Genomic DNA, 22,142 nt, shown 5'->3' with positions numbered 1-22,142 from the left:
ATTGTGCGTGAAATGTTTATAATAGTGTGGGAGAGTTTATAAGGGCTTAAAATATATAAAAATAACCACATGAACATATGGTTTCTACTTCGCGGATTTTCTTATTTCGCGGGTGGCTCTGGAACGCAACCCCCGCGACGGAGGAGGGATTACTGTATATGAAAATAAGCATTATATCAAATTGTATTATGTGATATCATCTACTGTTGAATTCTGCTCTGTACTTGTAATATTTCTATTGCACTATTATATTGTATTGAGGATTACTTGTGTTCTGTTCTGTGTATTGTATTGTATTTACCTCCTTTTTTTTTTTTGACACCCACTGCACGCACAACCTGCCTGGAAAGGTTTCTTCAATTTTTTTTTCCCGACAAGGGTTTTTTTTTTGGAGTTTTTCCTTGTCTTCTTAGACAGTCAAGGCTGGGGGGCTGTCAAAAGGCAGGGCCTGTTAAAGCCCATTGCGGCGCTTCTTGTGTGATTTGGGGCTATACAAAAATAACTTGTATTGTATTGTATTGTATATCATAGTGCACATTAGCATAGTCAAGAGTGGCATTTGGGGGTGGCAAGTGGGGCAATCACCCCAGGCCTCACGCCTAAGGGGTCCCAGCTTTTGAGGTCTGCGTGTCCCGTTCGAGTGGATATGTCAAGTTATATTCTCAAGTTATATTTTGATAAAGTCCGCGTGTTATCTTGCAAAAATTTAGCTGAATACTGTAATGAGAAAATCCTGTGTATGTTAACATTATTTTTATGAAATCCTCACACAAGTTTATACAGTCAACACATACTGGTAATAGCGTTTGACATAACCGGCCCCGCGTGGGGTTGGTGAGCCCTAGGCCCTGCACACCCCTAAGGCCGCCTCTGAGTATAGCAAGGGCTAAATCACAAAAAGGATTGTGTCTGTATATTTTTTATTCTTCTTAGCAAGCTGGAAACCATCAATATTTCATGAGTCAAGGTCAGGTGTGTAGAGAGAGGCTGACAGGCAGAACAACAACATTTACTTATATAGCACATTTTCATACAAATTATTTAGCTCAAAGTGCTTTACAAGACGAAGAAAGAAAAAAGAAAAATATAAAAATAAGATTAGGCCATTCTAAGTAGCAAAGAATAAAGTAAGGTCCAATGGCCAGGAGGACAGAAGAAAACAAAAAAAAAAAAAACTCCAGAGGGTTGGAGTAAAAAAAACAAAATCTGCAGGGGTTCCAATGCCACAAGACTACCCAGCCCCCACTGGGCATGAGTTGGCAGAACCCCCAACTTCTCTCCAGGTGGTGAATGTGAGCTGAGGACTAGAGATAATGGTGGCACAGACACTGGATGGGTTCAAGGTGGGGAGAGGGCTTGTCAGGTGGGCATGATGGATAGAAGGGAGTGCTGGGAAATATTGGTGGAACTAATTAGAGGCAGGACCAAGGGAACAGGAAGCTGGGAATAATGTGAGGATGACAAATGAGCTAAGTGAGGGAAGTTCTTGATAAGGACTATAATAAATGTAAGAAGGTCCCATTGTTGGGCGCGCATTTCACTGAATTGAGACAGTTCTGTACTTTTTGTAATAAAAGAGTACCACTCTGCCTACACATCCTGAGGTCTCTGAGTGCCTTCTTTGAGCAGCGTGTTTCTGCCACAACACTTTACACCGTACCAGCTGACACATTGTCATCACATATTGTCATCTTAGCCTTGTGTGCGAGATGATCAGCCATGGAAACCTCTATTCATGAGGCTCCTGATGCAAGGTTCTTGTGCTCATGTTGCTACCAGAGGCAGTTTGTAACTCTGTAGTGAGTGATATAACCGAAGACAGGTGATTTTAACACACTGTGCACTTGGCAACTCTCTTCTGTGAGTTTGCATGGTCTGAACTGTTGTTGCTCCTAAACACTTCCCTTTCACTATAATGGCTCTTACAGTTAACTGAGGCAGATCTAGCAGAACAGAAATTTCACATACTGACGTGTAGCAAAGGCACAATCCTACGACAATGACATGCTTAAAATCACTGAGCTCTTCATTAACAATCCATTCTACTGTCAATGTTTGTCAATGGCGATCGCATATCTATGTGCTTGAGCTTACACACCAGTTAACAATGAAATGCCTGAACTCAGTTTGTTGGGTTGCCCATACAGTGTATATTTTTGCATATTTGTTACCTTTATCTCTTTGAAATTTTGTATTTTGTGTGCCTTTATGACATTTCCATGATGGTACTCTATTAGAGCATCATGGACAATTTTATGTGGAGCTTGTGGTGGATGCTTGTGATGCCCCGTGCTTCAAGGACCCCAGTACAATTCACCCTAGACATCTTGTAGTTCATGAACCGAGGACAAACAAGAGTGAAAGAGCAAAAAATAGATTACAGAAGATGTAATAAACAGCTTTTAATTTTGTTTTCAACAACCAGTGCCAAAAATCCACAGTTCTCTGCCAAGCCAGCAATTATCAAACAGTTCAAGTGCAACGACACTTCAAAAATGCAGTACACAAAAAGAAAAACTCAAACCCTTTAGAATTCTTTTCCTGAAAGTAACTCTAGGAAAATCCATCCTCAAAAGCAAAACTTTACACAAAAATAAGAATAATCCACCCATTTAAATTCACCACTTTGACTCCAAAGTCTACCTTCAGGTTCTAAGTGGCACAGTAGTCTTCTCTACTGCACTGCATAACCTTCTCTAGCTCAGGTTAATTAGAAAGCAACTAATGAAAGATGACAGATGAAACGCCTCCACGTGGCACTGCATCACCTTCTCTCTGTAGCAGTGCTAATGGGGATAGAAACTTCAACTCCCAGCAGTCTCTGCCAGGCCCGGTCTTAGGTATTATGGGGCCCTAGGTGAAAGGGGGGTCCAGGGGCCCCCTGAAGGGGGCAGAGCCCCCCTGGAAGCTCTGCGAAATGCGTGAAAATTAGACCAAGGAGACGTTTTCTTGTAACGTTACGAGGTCATCACCCTGCGTCCCTTTTTCGCCGGGAGTAGTTAGCTGCTAGTGCGACTACTGCTGTTACCAGCACCAACTCTCACAAAATTGAGCAAAGCTCCTCTCTGAGACGCAATGAAAGCATCAGTATCGGCTTTTTTCTTTCGCTTAGCTGCTCCAGATTTGTATTTACGCTTCGAGGACATACTGACAGACAGGGGTTTCGTTCGTTCTCGCAACTCAGATTGCGGTTCTGCCTTCCTGCTCCCGTGCCACCTGCTGCCACTGACGAGGTGGAAGGATTTATGAGATCTTGACTTCTTTCTTCTTCGACGAATGATGATGAGGGCTGATTCACTGATGTGAACATTCGACCCATAGAGATCTTGACTCAAACCGCTCCGCTTTTATAGACAGCCGCCCACGCGAACACGCCCCCGCTGGCCCACGTGATTTAAACATGCGAGGGGAGGGGCAGGCCGGGGGCCTGGCAGCCATCGATCCGGGGCCCCCCAGACGCCGGGGCCCTAGGCGTTTGCCTACTTCGCCTATGCCTAAGGCCGGGCCTGTCTCTGCAGTGGCTCTTATTGGTCATCTACTTCGAGTGCAGGGGCTGTTGGGTACAAGGAGGCCAGCGTGACATTTAAAAGAGGGCCAGTGATACCAAAAAAGAAGAAGTACTTTGTATTTCGTGTCTGAAGTTCCTGTCTGTCTACCTTCCATTCTGATACCTGTGGATTCTTGTTTTGTCCTGGATCATCTCTTGTTTTGGGCTATGGTCTGTCTGGTGTCTTCTTGCACATGAGGACTGTCCAAGGATTTATTGTCATCCTGTGAAGAAAGGAGCGCTCCTGATCCCATTCACCAGTCTTCATTTCATCAGGAAATACCAGTAGGACTATCTTTACATTCCTATCCTGGACTATCTGCCTCCATCATTGCATTTCATCAGTTGCCGTCTTCCATGGACTTTATAGTGAGCGTTTATTGTTGTGGTTTGTTTTCGTGTTTATTGTACATCGCCGTAAAGGGACTGGGGTGGGATTATTTAGCATATAATTATATTTCTTTTAGCATTTAGTGTTTAGTGGTGTTCTTTTTTGTCTCTGTTTGTGAGTGTGTGCGGGTCGGGCCAAGGCTGGGAGCATCCCTGGAATCTCCAACAAAAATAATAAATAAATCACCATCTCTGGTGTGAATCTTAGTGGCAATGGACCGCTAAATCTCTCTTGCATAAATCAGAGAGTCACTAGACGAAAGACACAAACAGGACCTCTTTGCGGAAAAAGTCAATACTTCTGTAAAATAGTGCAGTATTATTTTTTTTGGAGTGGTGGAAGCAATATTTTATAGAAATGCAGTAAATCATTTTTTTAAGTAATGCAGATATTTTTATTTCAAGAAAATAAGAATTGCATTACAGTACTGACTACTTTAAAAAGTAATCGGACTATGTAGCTCACACTACTTTATTTTGTTATTAACATTTTACCCCTAACACTTCTGGCAGCTAACCTGGCGCTCTCTACTGATAGCTCCAGAATAACGCCGGGATTTCAGCAATTCCAAACTCAGACACGATCACACCTTGGTAGGCCTCCCGAATGTGCACGACCGTCCAAGTGCAACCTCGTGCAGCTGTCCTGCCACTTCTTACAATCGCCTAGTACCGTACCACTTCAAAATGACAATGTAAATGAATAAAACCATCTATATGAAGAAAAGTAAAATTATAAATAGTTTTACTCTCTCACTAAAAGCCATGCGACGTGGCCTACCACAGCACCACCTTATTGTTTGCATGAGAGGCTGTGGTGATTGTCTTTATGGTGTTGGACCTTCCAGATAAGATGCATTTATATCATAATCAGTTAAAACCCCAGACAGGTGATCTCCATTAAATACATTCTGGGAATTCTAAAACTAACTGGCTACACTAGTAGTCACATTTCCATTAATGTCCTTAATGCACATTTTGAAATTAATGGAAACAAGTGAATTTTGAAAAAGTCTCAAAATTTGCAAAAAAGGATATACACTCACTTGAGGTGATTTTTCAGGTGATTCAGCAAAGCGATATTTTGCAAAACTGCAATAGAAACACTTCTTTTTGCATTTAGGTCACATGACAGGAATACAGCAACATCATGAGCTCTACCAGGTGAACCAACACAAATGTCCTTAATAATTAATCTGTCGTCAACGACTGCCTGCAGAACAATAGAAGTCGAGCGTTTCCTATTAACATAATCACAATACCTGTCACTTGGTGCACGAAGAGCCGTCGTTTGCACCATACACCCTGAGGCATTTTGTGTACCTCGTAATTGCGCTGCAAAATCTGCCATGCCTCTTTCACATCAGGTAAAGTGATGTATAGCCTTATTAGTTTGGAACATATGGTCTGACACACTCCGTATATGGTGGTTTTGCTCAGAGCAAAAGTCTCGGCAACAACCCTGTACTCCCCACAGGTAGCCAGTTTATAAAATGCGATGGCTATGCACTTCTCGGTCAGGACTGGCTCTCTAGTGTATTCTATGGCAGGGAACACAAGGGGGCCTACTGCGCTGCTTAACTCCATGAATGTTGAGCTGCTCATCATAAAATTTTGTACCTACAAAAATAAAATAAGTGCGGATGATTTTGAAGAAGTCCAAAATACGTGTCTTCTGCCCAGTATATAGAATTTGCCTTCCTTTTATTGTATTCACTCGCTCTCGTCACCTCCAATTAAAAACGAACACGCCGATTATAGACGCAATTGAAATAACAGAACCAACACCCATCATATTGGTCGCCATTTTTAAGTTCAGGTGATAAAATAAACTTTATTTGCATAGAATCACTCAATGGAAACACAGACAGTTCGCATTTGTGTTTTGTCAGTAGTGTCGCTTTTATTTTGTGCATAACTGCAATGGAAACGTGGCTCAGTGAGGATTTAGGTGTGTCATATTAATGGGGTGAGGGTGAACACTTACGAGATCAATTGTTTTGTCTTGTGTATCTGTAATCAGTTTAGACCGTTTTGCAGAGATCTGTTTTCACTTTGACATTAATGGGTCTGTTTTGGTTCATCAGTATCAAAAAAGCCAAGTTAAATCCCCTGGGATTCAATGTTGTATAAAATGTGGAAGAGGATGAATATATTTTATACGCATTGTGTGAAGCTTGAACTGCTGCCACACAGCTACACATAACTAGAGGCCTAAAATGAGCAGTGATACTCACAGCAATCGCCGCCTAACCTTTGGCTACCAGAAACAGACGTTGAAAAGCGGAGCGCTGAATGGTAAGAAGTCAGTATCCAGGTAACACATCAATCAGGACAGAAATGAGGAGCCTGCAGAGAGGGACAACAAAGGGTTTGTCCAACAAATCTCCAGACCCTTGTAAAGGGGGATTGGGAATCCAATCATGTCGGTTATGAATAAATGCACGTTATGGTTGGCATGGAAACGACAAGTACATTTGCGCAGGGCTTTCCATTAAGGTCACATCAGGTGACTGTGAGATACATATGTTGCACATTAACAAGGAGACCTGGCAACCATCACACACTTCTTCTCTGGTTTTAATTGTGTGAAAAAATCTCTGGAACAGAATGATGTTGTTCCTCCCCTGAGGCAACACACAATACCCACATTCGGCATTTGAACTTGGATGAGCTTAGACAGCAGACTTTCGTAAATTTTATGCAACTGGGCCTAATGCAATGGGATGGTAAAAGAAGAGATGTTTACTGCTAATGCATGAAACCTTAACCCTAACATTACAGCTGAACAACGCTTACTCGTCTCCCCAGTCCTTCAACTTCACTCTTCTTATTCATTTGTATTTATTTCATCAATTAAAAGCGATTTACAAATCTCCAGTCCGTTATCCTGAATCATACTCCACCAGGAAGACTTTTCCATACCTCAGCTCTTTTAAAGCCTTGTCTGTTATTAGCTGGCAGTGCCCTTCAGGTTCTTTTTTCCACTCCAGGCCCCTTAACATTTCTCAGCCCGATCTGTGACAACAATGACAATGGCCCATTGGCAGCACATGAAGAATTACAGCTAAAAACTGCCACAATGTGGTACTTACTCCTGTACAGTTAGGTCCATAAATATTTGGACAGAGACAACTTTTTTCTAATTTTGGTTCTGTACTCATGGACATCACCAGATGCTGGGTTTCCTCCTTTTTAATGCTCTGCCAGGCCTTTACTGCAGCGGCTTTCAGTTGCTGTTTGTTTGTGGGCCTTTCTGTCTGAAGTTTAGTCTTCAACAAGTGATATGCATGTTCAATTGGATTAAGATCAGGTGACTGACTTGGCCATTCAATAATTTTCCACTTCTTTGCTTTAATAAACTCCTGGGTTGCTTTGGCTGTATGTTTTGGGTCATTGTCCATCTGTATCATGAAATGCCCCCCAATCAATTTGACTGCATTTAGCTGGATTTGAGCAGACAGTATGTCTCTGAACACCTCAGAATTCATCTGGCTGCTTCTGTCCTGTGTCACATCATCAATAAACACTAGTGTCCCAGTGCCACTGGCAGCCATGCACGCCCAAGCCATCACACTGCCTCCACCGTGTTTTACAGATGATGTGGTATGCTTTGGATAATGAGCTGTTCCACGCCTTCTCCATACTTTTTCCTTGCCATCATTCTGGTAGAGGTTGATCTTGGTTTCATCTGTCCAAAGAATGTTTTTCTAGAACTGTGCTGGCTTTTTTAGATGTTCTTTAGCAAAGTCCAATCTAGCCTTTCTATTCTTGAGGCTTATGAGTGGCTTGCACCTTGCAGCGCACCCTCTGTATTTACTTTCATGCAGTCTTCTCTTTATGGTAGACTTGGATATCGATACGCCTACCCGCTGGAGAGTGTTGTTCACTTGGTTGGCTGTTGTGAAGGGGTTTCTCTTCACCATGGAAATGATTCTGCGATCATCCTTCACTGTTGTCTTCCGTGGACGTCCATGTCTTTTTGCGTTGCTGAGTTCACCAGTGCTTGCTTTCTTTCTCAGGATGTACCAAACTGTACATTTTGCCACTCGTAATATTGTAGCAATTTCTCGGATGGGTTTTTTCCGTTTTTGCAGGTTAAGGATGGCTTCTTTCACCTGCATGGAGAGCTCCTTTGACCGCATGTTGTCTGTTCACTGCAAAATCTTCCACATGCAAGCACCACACCTCAAATCAACTCCAGGCCTTTTATCTGCTTAATTGATAATGACGTAATGACGGACTTGCCCACACCTGCCCATGAAATAGACTTTCAGTCAATTGTCCAATTACTTTTGAGCGACTGAAATGAAGGGATTGTGTTAAAAAATGCTTTAGTTGCCTCACATTTTTATGCAATTGTTTTGTTCACCCCACTGAATTAAAGCTGAAAGTCTGCACTTCAACTGCATCTGAGTTGTTTCATTTAAAATTCATTGTGGTAATGTACAGAACCAAAATTAGAAAAAAGCTGTCTCTGTCCAAATATTTATGGACCTAACTGTAGCTTCTAGGTCAGCTCCCACTGCACTGAAGGGGGCATTGTGTTGTGCTGCTTGATTATCCAAGGTATTTATTAACAATTTAATTCACCACATGGAAGTGGTGTACACCATTGAGCATTGGGTCACCTGATGACTCACGTAGCCTCAACAGACCTGAGGGCTCTTCACCCACAAACTGAGGAGTAAGATTCAGACAGATGACACAACAGTGGGACGGACTCCTATACACTGACAATAGAAATTGTCTTGAGATGTGGAATGGAACCTTTCTACCTCATGTCAAGTGATTTTTTTGAGTTTGCAATAATTTCCTAAATGTGGGTTAGAGGTACAATGTTCACACCATTTTGTTTATATTCCACTACTCATTGTCTCATGATCTGCTTCCTAGACCAATTAATTAACGTGTATATTTAATAGTGCCTTTCATAGTGTGGACTATCATGAAGCACGTTTCAAAATTTCCTTTGAAAAAGTTTACTTTTCTAGAGATAACCCATTGAGTGCAGTGTGGATGGAACAATTGGAAGAAGGTATCAGGAGTGTTGTGTGAAGAATTAAACTGAAAGTTAAAGGTACAGGTTTTAAGGCAGCGGTAAGACCAGCAATGACGCATGGAGCTGAGACACAAGCAGTAAAGAGAGCACAGCAGGAGAAGAAATTAGATGTGGCAGAAATGAGAATGTTGAGATGGATGTGTGGAGTTACAAAAAAAGACAGAATAAGAAATGAGGCAATCAAAGGTACAACAAAAGTGGGAGAGATCTCAGAGAAAGTACAGGAAAGTAGACTGAATTGGCATGGGCATGTGATGAGGAGAGAAAATGAATATGTGGGCAAAAGAGTGATGGGAATGGAAGTACAGAGGAAGAGAAAGCGAAAAGGCCAAAGCACAAATGGATAGATAAATTAAAAGAAGATCTGATGGGAAAGGGTCTGACTGTCGAGGAGGTGCAAGACCCAGTGATTTGGAGAAGGTTGATTAAGCACATTGACCCCACATAGAAGTGGAAAAAGATAAAGAGGAAGAAGAACAAGTACAAGCTTCCTTTTCACGTTCCTTCCGTGGTATGCAGTACATTCACATTGGAAATTGGTCCACATTGATTTATCCAAGTTCCTTGCAATAAACATTTCCCAATATATATCAGTCAGTTGTGATCCTTTTGTGATTTGCACCTACTACAATCTGTGAGACCATCTTAATTGTCTATCGTGCCTTCTTCATTGAGTGGAGAAGCTAACATACTGACGTGTAACTTTCCATGTAATCACATTAATGGTTGCTAGGGGCTAGTGCCTATCCAAGCAGCATGGGGTGTAGGGGCTGAAAACAGCCCTCACATACACCCGGCCAGACTGACAGTCACACAGGTCCAATAGAGAATGTTTCCTACAATTCCTGGTGACATGGAAACCATCTAAAGTTATCAGGTCATCTTGTTCTGCCCATAAAAAGACGGCAGGGTGCAACCATCCATATCCTAGTGCTGAATTAATACTTTATACTTGTTTTAGGATTAATATGGTGGTACAGTACACAACTTCTAGTCAGATTGAATGTCAAATTTGCAGCTAGCAGCCATACCACATACACTTCAAAACAGGTAATCACCCATCCACTGATATTCTCCTTCCTTTATGTGAGCCTCTTGGCCAAATAACCAAACCTCCATTCCAGTGGGGATGCCAAATGATTCTAGCCTTCCATCATACCTGTTACAAAGCATTTCCCACATCCATTGGTCCATCCATTTTCTAACCTCTCTTTCCTGTTAGAATTGTGGGGAGCTTGCATGTGTCACAGCAGCACTGAGCGCAACAAACAATGAGTATTCATATCAAAGCACATTCTCCTACCTAGCCTTACTCACACTGGGCCAGTTTAGTCACAGATGACCTTGATGTCCACTGCTTTGGCATATGAGAGGAAAGCCCATTCAGATGCATAGTGAATGTGGAAAGTCAGCACTGATTTTTTTGAATCCCATACCCAATGGCATATAATAAAGACACATATTTCACCAAACGTTAATGCTGAGGTCTACGTTGATTCCTTAGACCAGCATTTCTCAACCTTTAAGTATTTGCGACCCAAGTTTTCATAACAGTTTTAATCGCGCCCCCCCTAATGTTTTTTTGAAAGGAGCCCACTAATACCAATTTGTTCTTTTTTAATTAATGATATATCATAGATGCATATTTTATTATACCTACTTAACTTTTATCAACATTTATCTAACTCTATATTTGTTTTTCTAGTATCAGAATGTAGTTTAAGTTAATTTGTTTTGGTTTCAATAGATGTATTTTTCATAATTTCGATTCATGCTTTCTTTTTTTACATCTTTGCACCCCTGTTTTTGTTACTTCGTGCCCCCCTAGGGGGGCCCGCCCCACAGTTTGAGAACCACTGACTTAGACTTAGACAGCGAGCACAGCTAGTGAATCGATAGATAGATAGATAGATAGATAGATAGATAGATAGATAGATAGATAGATAGATAGATAGATAGATAGATAGATAGATAGATAGATAGATAGATAGATAGATACTTTATTAATCCCAATGGGAAATTCACATTCTTCAGCAGCAGCATACTGATACAATAAATAATATTAAATTAAAGAATGATAATAATAATAATGCAGGTGAAAAACAGACAATAACTATGTATAATGTTAAATGTTAACGTTTACCCCCCCGGGTGGAATTAAAGAGTCGCATAGTTTGGGGGAGGAACGATCTCCTCAATCTGTCAGTGGAGCAGGACAGTGACAGCAGTCTGTCGCTGAAGCTGCTCCTCTGTCTGGAGATGATACTATTTAGTGGATGCAGTGGATTCTCCATAATTGATAGGAGCCTGCTGAGCGCCCTTCGCTCTGCCACAGTTGTTAAAACTGTCCAGCTCCATGCCAACAATAGAGCCTGCCTTCCTCACCAGTTTGTTCAGGCGTGAGGCGTCTTTCCTCTTAATGCTGCCTCCCCAGCACACCACTGTGTAGAAGAGGGCGCTCGCCACAACTGTCTGATAGAACATCTGCAGCATCTTATTGCAGATGTTGAAGGACTATCTATAAGTCGATTCGAACCTTGAGAAGTGCGTAATGATGGTTAAGGATATGAATGAGGTACTACTCACAACTAAGAAATGTTGTAGGAATGACAGATAGATGGCGGCACGGTGGCGCAGTGGGTAGCGCTGCTGCCTCGCAGTTGGGTGATCTGGGGACCTGGGTTCGCTTCCTGGGTCCTCCGTGCGTGGAGTTTGCATGTTCTCCCTGTGTCTGCGTGGGTTTCCTCCGGGCGCTCCGGTTTCCTCCCACAGTCCAAAGACATGCAGGTTAGGTGGATTGGCGATTCTGAATTGGCCCTAGTGTGTGCTTGGTGTGTGGGTGTGTTTGTGTGTGTCCTGCGGTGGGTTGGCACCCTGCCCAGGGTTGTTTCCTGCCTTGTGCCCTGTGTTGGCTGGGATTGGCTTCAGCAGACCCCCGTGACCCTGTGTTCGGATTCAGCGGGTTGGAAAATGGATGGATGGATGACAGATAGATTTGAAGTTAAGTTTGGGTCACATCAAGGATTGTCACTAAGCCCAATTATTTTCACTCTAGTTATGTTATGGATGTTATTGGTAGGGGAATAGTAGATCAGGCATCATAATGAATGCTACTTCCAGATCTCAGATCGACCATAACAAAGGATGGAGGGCTAAATCTAAAAACAAACCATAGAGGGCAATCGGTTTGAAAAAATAGGATAAAGCTATCAGAAGTGATATGTGACTGAAGAATTAGGGCAAGAGTGAAGGGTAAAGTATATAAAGCAGTGGTCAGAACAGCATTGTTGTATTGATCAGAAGCCTGGGCAGTTAAAAAAGTGTAAGAAAGAAAACTGAGTGCCACAGAAGTAAGGACTTTGAGATGGATGTGTGGAGTAACAAAGTATGATAAGATCAGGAATGAGCGAATCTGAGGTACAGTTAAAGATGGGAAACCTCTAAGAAACTACAGTAAAGAAGGTTAAAATGGTACAGGAATGTCATTAAAAGAGATGTAAGCTTTGTAGGGAGAAGAATCATGGATATGGAGGTGTTGGGATGGAGGAGAAGTGCACAGCTAAAGAGAGCGTGGATTAATTGTGTGAAAAGGGATCAAAGGGAGAATGGGATATTGGGCAAGGAAGTACTTGATACAACAGACAAGAGAGGAGGAGACTGCTCCAATATAGCGACCCCAAATGACAGTGGGAAAAGCTATATAAGAAAAAGAAGATACAACTAATGAAGATAATGAGTCTTGCATTCACCCGGCAGTGAAGACTATAAAGACTGATTGTTCTTCTACTTGTTACAGTTCTTCTGAAAAACATTATACACATAGTGTGGCTCTGCAGAGCTGGGTTAGTCACTCTGTTCCCCAAAGGTGGATCACTTCACCTGCTCACTGACCATATTTTCAAACACACTTTAGCAAAAGAAGACCCTAAGAGATTCTTTCAGTATTTTAGTGGCAAAAGAACAGACAAGGAGGTGGTGACGTGCATCAGAAATAGTAAAGGGGAATTAAATGATACAGACAATGAAATAGTGGATGCTCTAAACTTACATTTTTCTGAGGTGTTCACAAGTGAGCAAGTGGATAACCTCCCACTGTTAAAAGGGACGACTAAGGAGGTAGTGAGGCATTTGGAAATTGTAGAGGGAGAAGTGCTGCTCAGATTAAATAGGCTGAAATCAAACAAATCACCAGGACCAGATAATATTTACCCTCATATTCTTAAGGAGGTTAGTGAGTACAGATATAAACCCTTGACACATATTTTTAGGAAGTCACTGCACACTGGAGAGATTCCAAAGGACTAGAAAATGGCAAATATCATCCCATTATATAAAAAGGGTGACAGGGCACATCCAAGTAACTATAGGCCAGTAAGCTTAACATACATCACAGGAAAATTAATGGAAGGAATTATTAAGGATAAGATTGAGCAACACCTGGCAAGGACAGGAGTTATTCTGAACAGTCAGCATGGGTTCAGAAGAGGGAGGTTGTGTTTTACTAACATGCTGGAATTCTATGAGGAGGCAACAAAAAGATTCGATCAAAGAGCAGCATGTGATATTATTTATCTGGACTTTCAGAAAGCATTTGATAAGGTGCCACATGAGAGGGTGGGCATCAAATTAAAAGAAGTGGGAGTTCAGGGTGATGATTTTAGATGGGTGCAGAATTGGCTCAGACACAGGAAGCAGAGGGTGATGGGGTGAGGAACCTCTTCAGAACTGGCCGATGTTAAGAGTGGTGTTACACAGGGGTCAGTGCTAGGGCCACTGCTATATTTAATATATATAAATGATTTAGATAGGAAAATAAGTAACAAGGCAGCATGGAGGCACAGTGGTGGGGCTGCTGCCTCGCAGTAAGGAGACCCGGGTTCGCCTTCTGGGTCCTCCCTGCGTGGAGTTTGCATGTTCTCCCCGTGTCTGCGTGGGTTTCCTCCCACAGTCCAAAGACATGCAGGTTAGGTGCACTGGCAATTCTAAATTGTCCCTAGAGTGTGCTTGGTGTGTGGGTTGTGTGTGTGTGTGTGCTGGCACCCTGCCCCAGGTTTGTTTCCTGTCTTGCACCCTGTGTTGGCTGGGATGGGCTCCACCAGACCCCCGTGACCCTGTAGTTAGGATATAGCGGGTTGGATAATGGATGGATGCATAAGTAACAAACTGGTTAAGTCTGCAGATGATACCAACATTGGTGGATTAGCAGATAATTTGGAATCTGTTATATCATTACAGAAGGACTTGGACAGCATACAGGCTTGGGAAGATTTGTGGCAGATGAAATTTAATGTCAGTAAATGTAAAGTATTACACATAGGAAATAAAATGTTAGGTTTGAATACAGAATGGGCAGTCAGAAAATCAACAGTACACCTTATGTGAAGGATTTAGGAATCATAGTGGACTCTAAGCTATCAACTTCCAGACAGTGTTCAGAAGCCATTTGGTTATATAGCACCCTGATGTGTGGAGTACAAGTCCAAGGAGGTTATGCTCCAGCTTTATAACACACTGGTGAGGCCTCATCTTGAGTACTGTGTGAAGTTTTGGTCTCCAGGCTACAAAAAGGACATAGCAGCAGTAGAAAAGGTCCAGAGAAGAGCGATTAGGCTGATTCCAGGGCTACAGGGGTTGAATTATGAGGAAAGATTAAAAGAGCTGAGCCTTTACAGTTTAAGCAAAAGAAGATTAAGAGGTGACATGATTGAAGTGTTTAAAATTATGAAGGGAATTAGTCCAGTGAATCGAGACTGTTATTTTAAAATGAGTTCATCAAGAACACAGGTAAATAAAATAAGAGTAAATACTAGGAAGTTTTTCTTTAAACAAAGAACGATAGACACTTGCAATAAGCTACTATTGGTTTTCACAAAGTTTGCTGCTTCAGTGTTTTTAGATCTTTTTGTCGAATGTTTAAATGGTATAGTGAAGTATAATTACAAGCATTTCATAACTTTCAAAGGCTTTTATTGACAAATACATTAAGTTTATGCAGAGTCAATATTTGCAGTGAATAAAAAATAGTACCAAAAAATCCTACAAGAACAACTTCTCCCAACCATCCAAGAACAGTTTGGTGATGAACAATGCCTTTTCCAGCATGATGGAGCACCGTGACATAAGGCAAAAGTGATAACTAAGTGGCTTGGGGAACAAAACATGGCCAGGAAACTCCCCAGACCTTAATCCCATTGAGAACTTGTGGTCAATCCTCAAGAGGTGGGTGGACAAACAAAAACCCACAAATTCTGACAAACTCCAACCATTGATTACGGGCTGCCATCAGTCAGGATTTGGCCCAGAAGTTGTTTTATAGCATGCCAGGGCGAACTGCAGACATATTTAAAAAGAAGGGCCAGCACTGCAAATATTGGCTCTTTGCATAAACTCAATGTAATTGTTAATAAAAGCCTTTGAAACGTATGAAATGCTTGTAAATATACTTCAGTATACCACAGAAACATCTGACAAAAAGATCTAAAAACACTGAAGCAGGAAACTTTGTGAACACCAATACTTGTGTCATTCTCAAACCTTTCGGCCAGGACTGTGCAGTACTATGCACAACAAATTGAAACCTTTAATCAGGGAGTGAGCTGCAAAGCCTCTGAGGTCAACCTCCAGACAGAGGCACCTGGTTGTCCATCTCACTTGCTGACAACACCTGACCTGTCCGGCATATTTGATAAGTTTCATCTCCTAGCTCTGTTCCTTCATTTTTCCCACAGGAGTGACAGTTCCAACATCCCCACTACATGCTTGGTGGCTTCAATGTCTAGTCATAAGGTGATGACAGCAATATGGCTGGGGAACTTAAGACGTTGTTTGAGGCCCACTAGTAACAGCCAACCCCTTTATTAAGCCAAGATGCCTACAGATGTTTTCTCTGTGGTTCTTGGCTGCTCAACTGCCTTAACAAAAGCGATCATCTGCTTTGAGGGGTCAGGAACGCTTGATTCCAGTAATTCCTGCACTGATAGTTCCAGCAATGGCCTTCAAGTCTCGGTAATGCCACCATCAGTAACATCCCTCACCAAGTGCTTTGGTACAGTTGTTCGGGATGTGTTCCAAGATGCCTCGCATGGACCATAGTGGGCAGACTGGATCTGCTATAACCCAGATATGAATGTTCAATGGAGTGGACAGGACATCATGCACTGCCTGGATAAGAAATTTTTACAAGATGTGGCTCAGATTTCCAAAACTCTGTTCTTGTCACCTTCCTATCCAGCCAAGAACCAAGAAGAAGCCCACATGTGAGTGGAATACCAGCCCACCGCAGGACACATTCTTTTATACGCTCCTACAGGACAACTTAATGTCAGCATTTAACCTGCACGATTTTGTGGCAGGAAGACACAGTACTAAAGGGGAATTTGCAAGCACCACACAGACAATGAGCAGGCTGTGCTTTAAACCCAAGTTTCTTCAACATTTCTCTGAAGCCAAAAACAAAATTGGCTAAAACGAACAAAGTCTGAAGTGACATGCATTAAACTCTTTCCATGTTGAGAATGGGGGTACAATCATCCTTCAGTTAAGCACGCAGGATTCATAAAGGGAATAAAACAAACTTAAACAGCTAAAGATTAAAACCAAATGCACATTGTCTTTCCTTACCAGAATGGTGTTCCAAATATAAAACATATGAAGAGCTGCAAAAGACTTGGAAAAAAGCAGAATGTGTAAAAAATACAGGCTCAACACAGCTGCAGTTAATCCCCCAGCTCGTTGTGCTTTGGTTGGGTGCTTCTTATTTCAATTTACAAGACAGAATAATAAACAGCTGTTTGGTGTTTTTATTTCAAGGTATATCATCTTATAAAATGAATCTTATTATACTAATTAAACTAACTAATAAAGTTAAAGTGCAGGCAAAAAGCAAATGGATGAGCAAATAACCTGATTTATGGAGTCATCTGGCAACCTTGAGCTACTTAAATGCCGGTTTGTTTAAAAGCGAACTCGACCTCGACATAGACGAGACGTCTTTTCATTTGAATGTTCATTTAAACTCTTTTCCCTTATTATTCCTCATCAGCATTCAAGAGACTGTTTCTTCCCTTAAATGAAGCAGCCTTAGTCTTAATTTAACTGAATCTGTACCTCAATAAAAGTTGAAATGTTACCAAGATCAACAAGAAAGCTACAAGCAGCTCTCACCGGGGGCAGCTTCTGAAAACACAGATAATAATTCATTTCTTTATTTTCCAAGCCCATCTATTCCAAAATACTGTCAAAGGGAGATTATTATGTCAGGCCAAAAGCAGGAACCATTCTTGGATGGGGGTGCCGGTCTATTTCCAAGCAGTCATATGGATGCCATCTCTTTCAAATGAGTTGATCGTAACACACGTCTCTGAAATAAGTGAGGAAAACAGGCATACCTGGAAACATGAACGGAGGGCTGGGATTTGAACCCAGGATTTAGGAGCTGAGGGGTCACATTGCTAACCACTGCATGAATAATTACCTGATGTAAAAATAATCTTCTTCTTCCTAGCTTTCGTAAAAAATAATCTTCTTCTTCCTAGCTTTTGTCCCACTTCTGTGCAGGGTCCACTTGATTAAATCCAAAGAAATCTCACTAGCAGCACGTTGCTGCAATCGACAACAGTGCAATCCCACAGCAGAGCATCCATTTTCATTTGGCCTTGACTTTAACTAGACTAACAGCAGAGTGCTTTGCTGTGCCTGTTCAAACTATCCATGAGCCATCCTGGACATATTGTATTGTGTCGGCTTCTATCCCTTGCGGTTATCACGTAATTTTCAAATTTCTTTTACTTTTTGATTTACTCTCATATTTAAAAAAAGCAAAAAAGAACAAAAATGTTTTGTAATTTTTGTAAGTGCAAATGCAATAAATTGAGATAAAATGTAACTTGCATGGCACAAAGTAATAATCAACAACCAGGGCTTGTTTGTGCCTTTTGTATGGCTGCTGGGACAAAATCGGAGGATTCATCCGGCCTATAACTGTTCTGTTCTGTTCCATTAAGCTAGCAACTGTCACCCTTCCATTGTTTTTTCCTGCCTTGTATCTGCTGCTGCTGCTGGGTGGGCTCTGGACCCCGGCCATTCTAAATTGGATTAAGCAGTTTATGTTATTTTACTTACTAAGCAGAGTTTGTGATAAAGTTTCTTTGTAAGTTATGCTAGCACTTTGGTTGTGTTGAAGTACATTCCATATTTATTAGATCATGTTTGAACCTTATCCTGCTGAACAAAATTCAGTTTGGAGTTTCTAACCAAAGTGAATCTATCAGCACTGCCTATGAGATAAAAAAAAGATGATATAAATTTAAAAGAACTGGCACAGAATATTCCTTAATATAGTGAAGTATAATTCTTTTTTACCCAAGACTTCAAGGTGAACTTAAAAAAAAACGGCCTAGCACATGGTAGATCCAAAGTCTACTACTGATAAGGTGCTGCCCACATCCTACCCTTTAAGCTTTTCATTTAAGAAAGTCTGAAGGTCAAATGAGTGCCAAAAAGAACATCCAATGTAGTTGTCTTCTCTCCCACACTGCCACACAATTTAGCAAAGCCCAGAATTTATCAGGAACAAATGACACCACCTTTAGAGAAGAAAATGCAATGGGAACACCAATATAAACAGAGCTCACCTAATAAGTAGTCAACTTGGTTGGTGTCCAGGTTCAGCAGCTGAGCTTTGTTCCACACATAGTGAGCTTTCTGTGCGAAGAAAAGAGAAGAGTGACTCAGGAAAAAGCTGCATGCAATTTCAAAGGGCAATCATTCAACATATTCTTCAATAGTTGAATAGTTTTATCCAAGAGATGAAGAACCAAACATAAAAAAGATGCACCTGCAACTAGATTTTATTTTTAAAAACTACAGATGTTCAAATGCTTACATAAGAAATGATCTCAAGAATTACATCAAGCAATTCCTAACAATATATTTGGAATTAAATTAAGACATATACTGTGTAAATAAAAAATGGAACATAATGTGACATTAATTAGTAAGATGGCTACAGTGGCATGGAGAGGGTCTCACAGGCTCTGCTGAAAGGAAAGAAAGGGGAAGAAATTAAAGAATTTCACACTCTCAAAATTCTTTTCCATTTCAATCCCTAGAATAGAAGAGAAGTCCCCTGAAGATGCCTGACATCACTTTAGACCGATTGTCCCCAACCCCATATAAACCACCAGTCAACCAGAAGTCAGCATTCATCTTAAGCCCTGACCCTAATCCTAATTGTATCTGTGCCTCAACTCAATCCTGACTGTAAGCTCTGGAGGCACGTCACTCAACCTCATGACTTGGTGTTTTTCACTTGTCAGCTGTGAGACTTTCTGTAGGCAAGCGTTTGCATTTCCTAATTGTGGGCAATCAATGGAATTGACTCCAAACAAAGTATAGAAACATCTTAACCATGCCGAATGGAATGGGATGTACCTATCATGCAAAGTGTCTGAATACTTGTGTCAATGTGATATTTATGGGTTTTTGTTTTCAGTTTTAATAATTTGCAAAATAATTCTTATATCCTGTCTTCACATTGTCATTCTGAGTGTTGCTTGATGTGGAGAAAAATTACTTTTCATGATTTTAGGACAAGACTACAATATAAGAAAATGCAAAAAAGTGAAGGTTTCTGATTATTTTCTGAATCCACTGTAATAGATAGATAGATAGATAGATAGATAGATAGATAGATAGATAGATAGATAGATAGATAGATAGATAGATAGATAGATAGATAGATAGATAGATAGATAGATAGATAGATAGATAGATAGATAGATAGATAGATAGATAGATAGATAGATAGATAGATAGTGAGGAAGACATATTTAGAATTAAGGTGCTTCAGTCTTTCCAAATAATAAAGTATGGTGCTAATAGAACCATAAGAAACATGTTACTTATGTATTAATAAATAAGGAGGTATTAAGCTAACTGAATAAAAAGTAACCCAATACAGATGCTAAGCTGGAAGAGTGTATTCTTGTAAGTCAAATGTACTAAACTAACTTTTAAGGTAGATTTTGATATTGTATAACCAATTATCATGTGTGATGATCATTATGTGTGAAATGTAAGCTATAATAAGATTCTTAAATTGTAACTGCCACATAGCCGTTGAAGTATTGTAACCCTGATGGTGCAGAAAGAATGAGGAAGTGAGTATTGTCTAAATCTGCTTAGGTTGCACTCATCCTGGGACAATTAGCTGGGAGATCGCTGCAGCTGCTCTTGTGTGTGTTGATGCTCACAAGGGCTATTGCTTAAGACTGTGAATGTGCTAATAACTCTTTAAACTGTTAGAAACACTGTGTGTGCTCCTGTATGTTCAAATCCAGGGTGTGACCACAAGCTATAACGATCTATTTATGACCTCAAAATGAACTGCTGCATCTTTTCTTTCTTCTTCTTGGGTATTAAAGGAAGTCTCGGCTTCCTACCGGGGGGGGTGACAGTTTGTGGCACACTGGAACATGACAGGGTCTGGAGGCTGCTGGCAGACAGGGTCTGTAGCCTCCTCTCACCAAGAATAAAGAAATGGATTTTTATTTTATATTGGTGTCCATTTCTTTGTCGTTCCCGACTTTCAGCATCCACAATAGATAGATAGATAGATAGATAGATAGATAGATAGATAGATAGATAGATAGATAGATAGATAGATAGATAGATAGATAGATAGATAGATAGATAGATAGATAGATAGATAGATAGATAGATAGATAGAATTTATGCATTCATTATAATTTTAACTTCTTTATATTTTGTGTACACTTTTTTATTGAGTATGTAAGGGGTTACCCGAGTAGAAGGCCAATAACAAAGATGGCATCAGATTGTCAATCTTTACCTTTTTTCCTTGTTTCCATTCTTCAACAAGCTTGCGCCCATCACGCCGGGTGCCATTGTGCTTCGGTTCATTAGGATATTCCATATCAGGAGTGTTTTTGGGGTACATGTATTTGCGGCCTCCTCCCAAAATTACCTGAGTAATGAAGTAGAAACTGGTGAATGTCACATTAATGTCTCGTTCTATCAATAGAAATGCCACAACGTTAAAAAACAGAAGTCAACTCCAACTGGCAGACCCACATTGATATCAGGAATGTTGGTAATGAGCTGCTGGGCAATATCCTTGCAGCCTGACTGAATGGCTTCCATGGGCATCTCACCATCAGAGAACCAATCCCGATCAACACAGTGGGCATAGGCAGCACTTGGGGTGGCGTGGTTCACTCGTGTGGTGGTAACAATTCCAACTGACTTGCCTGGAAAAGGAAGACAAACATTGTTAAGGTTTTTGTCCTGCATGAAAGCGATATGTTAAAATAAAAATCAATTGACTCATTTTGCTTATAGCTCTTGGGTATTTTATGGCAGCTTTCACGATGGACACCATCCCAGAGTCTCCATAAGATAAATAAGTCAGATCTTTTCTCTAATCATCATCCATTTACTGAACTCATGTATTTAATGTTAGACTCATAGGGAGTAAAGGCTAGGCAGGAGTTCAGATATCCATCCATCACATATCGCACTCACAATAAGACCCATATTCCTGTGTGACGTATTTTGAAACAGTGGTTTTACTAAATAAATTACACAGCTTTGAGTTTAAGGGACACCCATAGACAGACTGTGGCACACACATTACACCCCGATCTCAGCAGCTGTGCACTAGTGATCTTAACCACTGTGCCACCAGACCTCCCTCATAGTCCTTTCACTTTATTAAAGAAATTATAGTGTTGAAATAGATTTGTCACAAATCTCCCATAATCCACACTCATGCTCTGAAAGTTTAAGGAGATATTCTTCAGGTGAAACTATAAGAATGTGATTAGTTAGTTTTGTTTAATGAAAAAGGTAAAACTGAAAAATTAGTTTTGGGGTGTCCCCCATTAGTCTCTAATACACGTTATAATATATTCTCTAAATATTAAATTACTGCCAGCCACATAGCTGCCATTATGGGGCAAAGGATAAACAGAGGCTATGCAGTCAGTTTATTTTAGTAGGATTCACACTGGAAAGTGACAAATGAATCCTGAATTAAGTGTGGCCTGGTAATGATCATTAGGAGCAGCTACCCCATTAAATAGAATAGGCTCCCCTGGTGTGATACCTCTGGAGTACAAATTT

At 40.8% G+C, this 22,142-nt stretch overlaps 1 protein-coding gene across 1 annotated transcript in view; it reads right to left on the bottom strand.

Annotated features, from left to right (window-relative positions):
• Positions 1–22,142, bottom strand: part of alpl (alkaline phosphatase, biomineralization associated) — a 139,851-nt gene that overhangs the window by 10,420 nt on the left and 107,289 nt on the right. The window contains exons 6-8 of the mRNA XM_028807770.2: positions 21,093–21,268; positions 20,851–20,985; positions 18,632–18,701 (exon numbers count right to left, since the gene is read on the bottom strand). Coding sequence (XP_028663603.2) covers positions 18,632–18,701; positions 20,851–20,985; positions 21,093–21,268 — 381 coding nt within the window. The remainder of the gene's footprint in view (positions 1–18,631; positions 18,702–20,850; positions 20,986–21,092; positions 21,269–22,142) is intronic.

The sequence above is a fragment of the Erpetoichthys calabaricus genome, chromosome 8 (assembly GCF_900747795.2).
Source record: "Erpetoichthys calabaricus chromosome 8, fErpCal1.3, whole genome shotgun sequence".
Lineage (NCBI taxonomy): Eukaryota > Metazoa > Chordata > Cladistia > Polypteriformes > Polypteridae > Erpetoichthys > Erpetoichthys calabaricus.
This window is presented reverse-complemented; position numbering and strand designations above follow the sequence as displayed.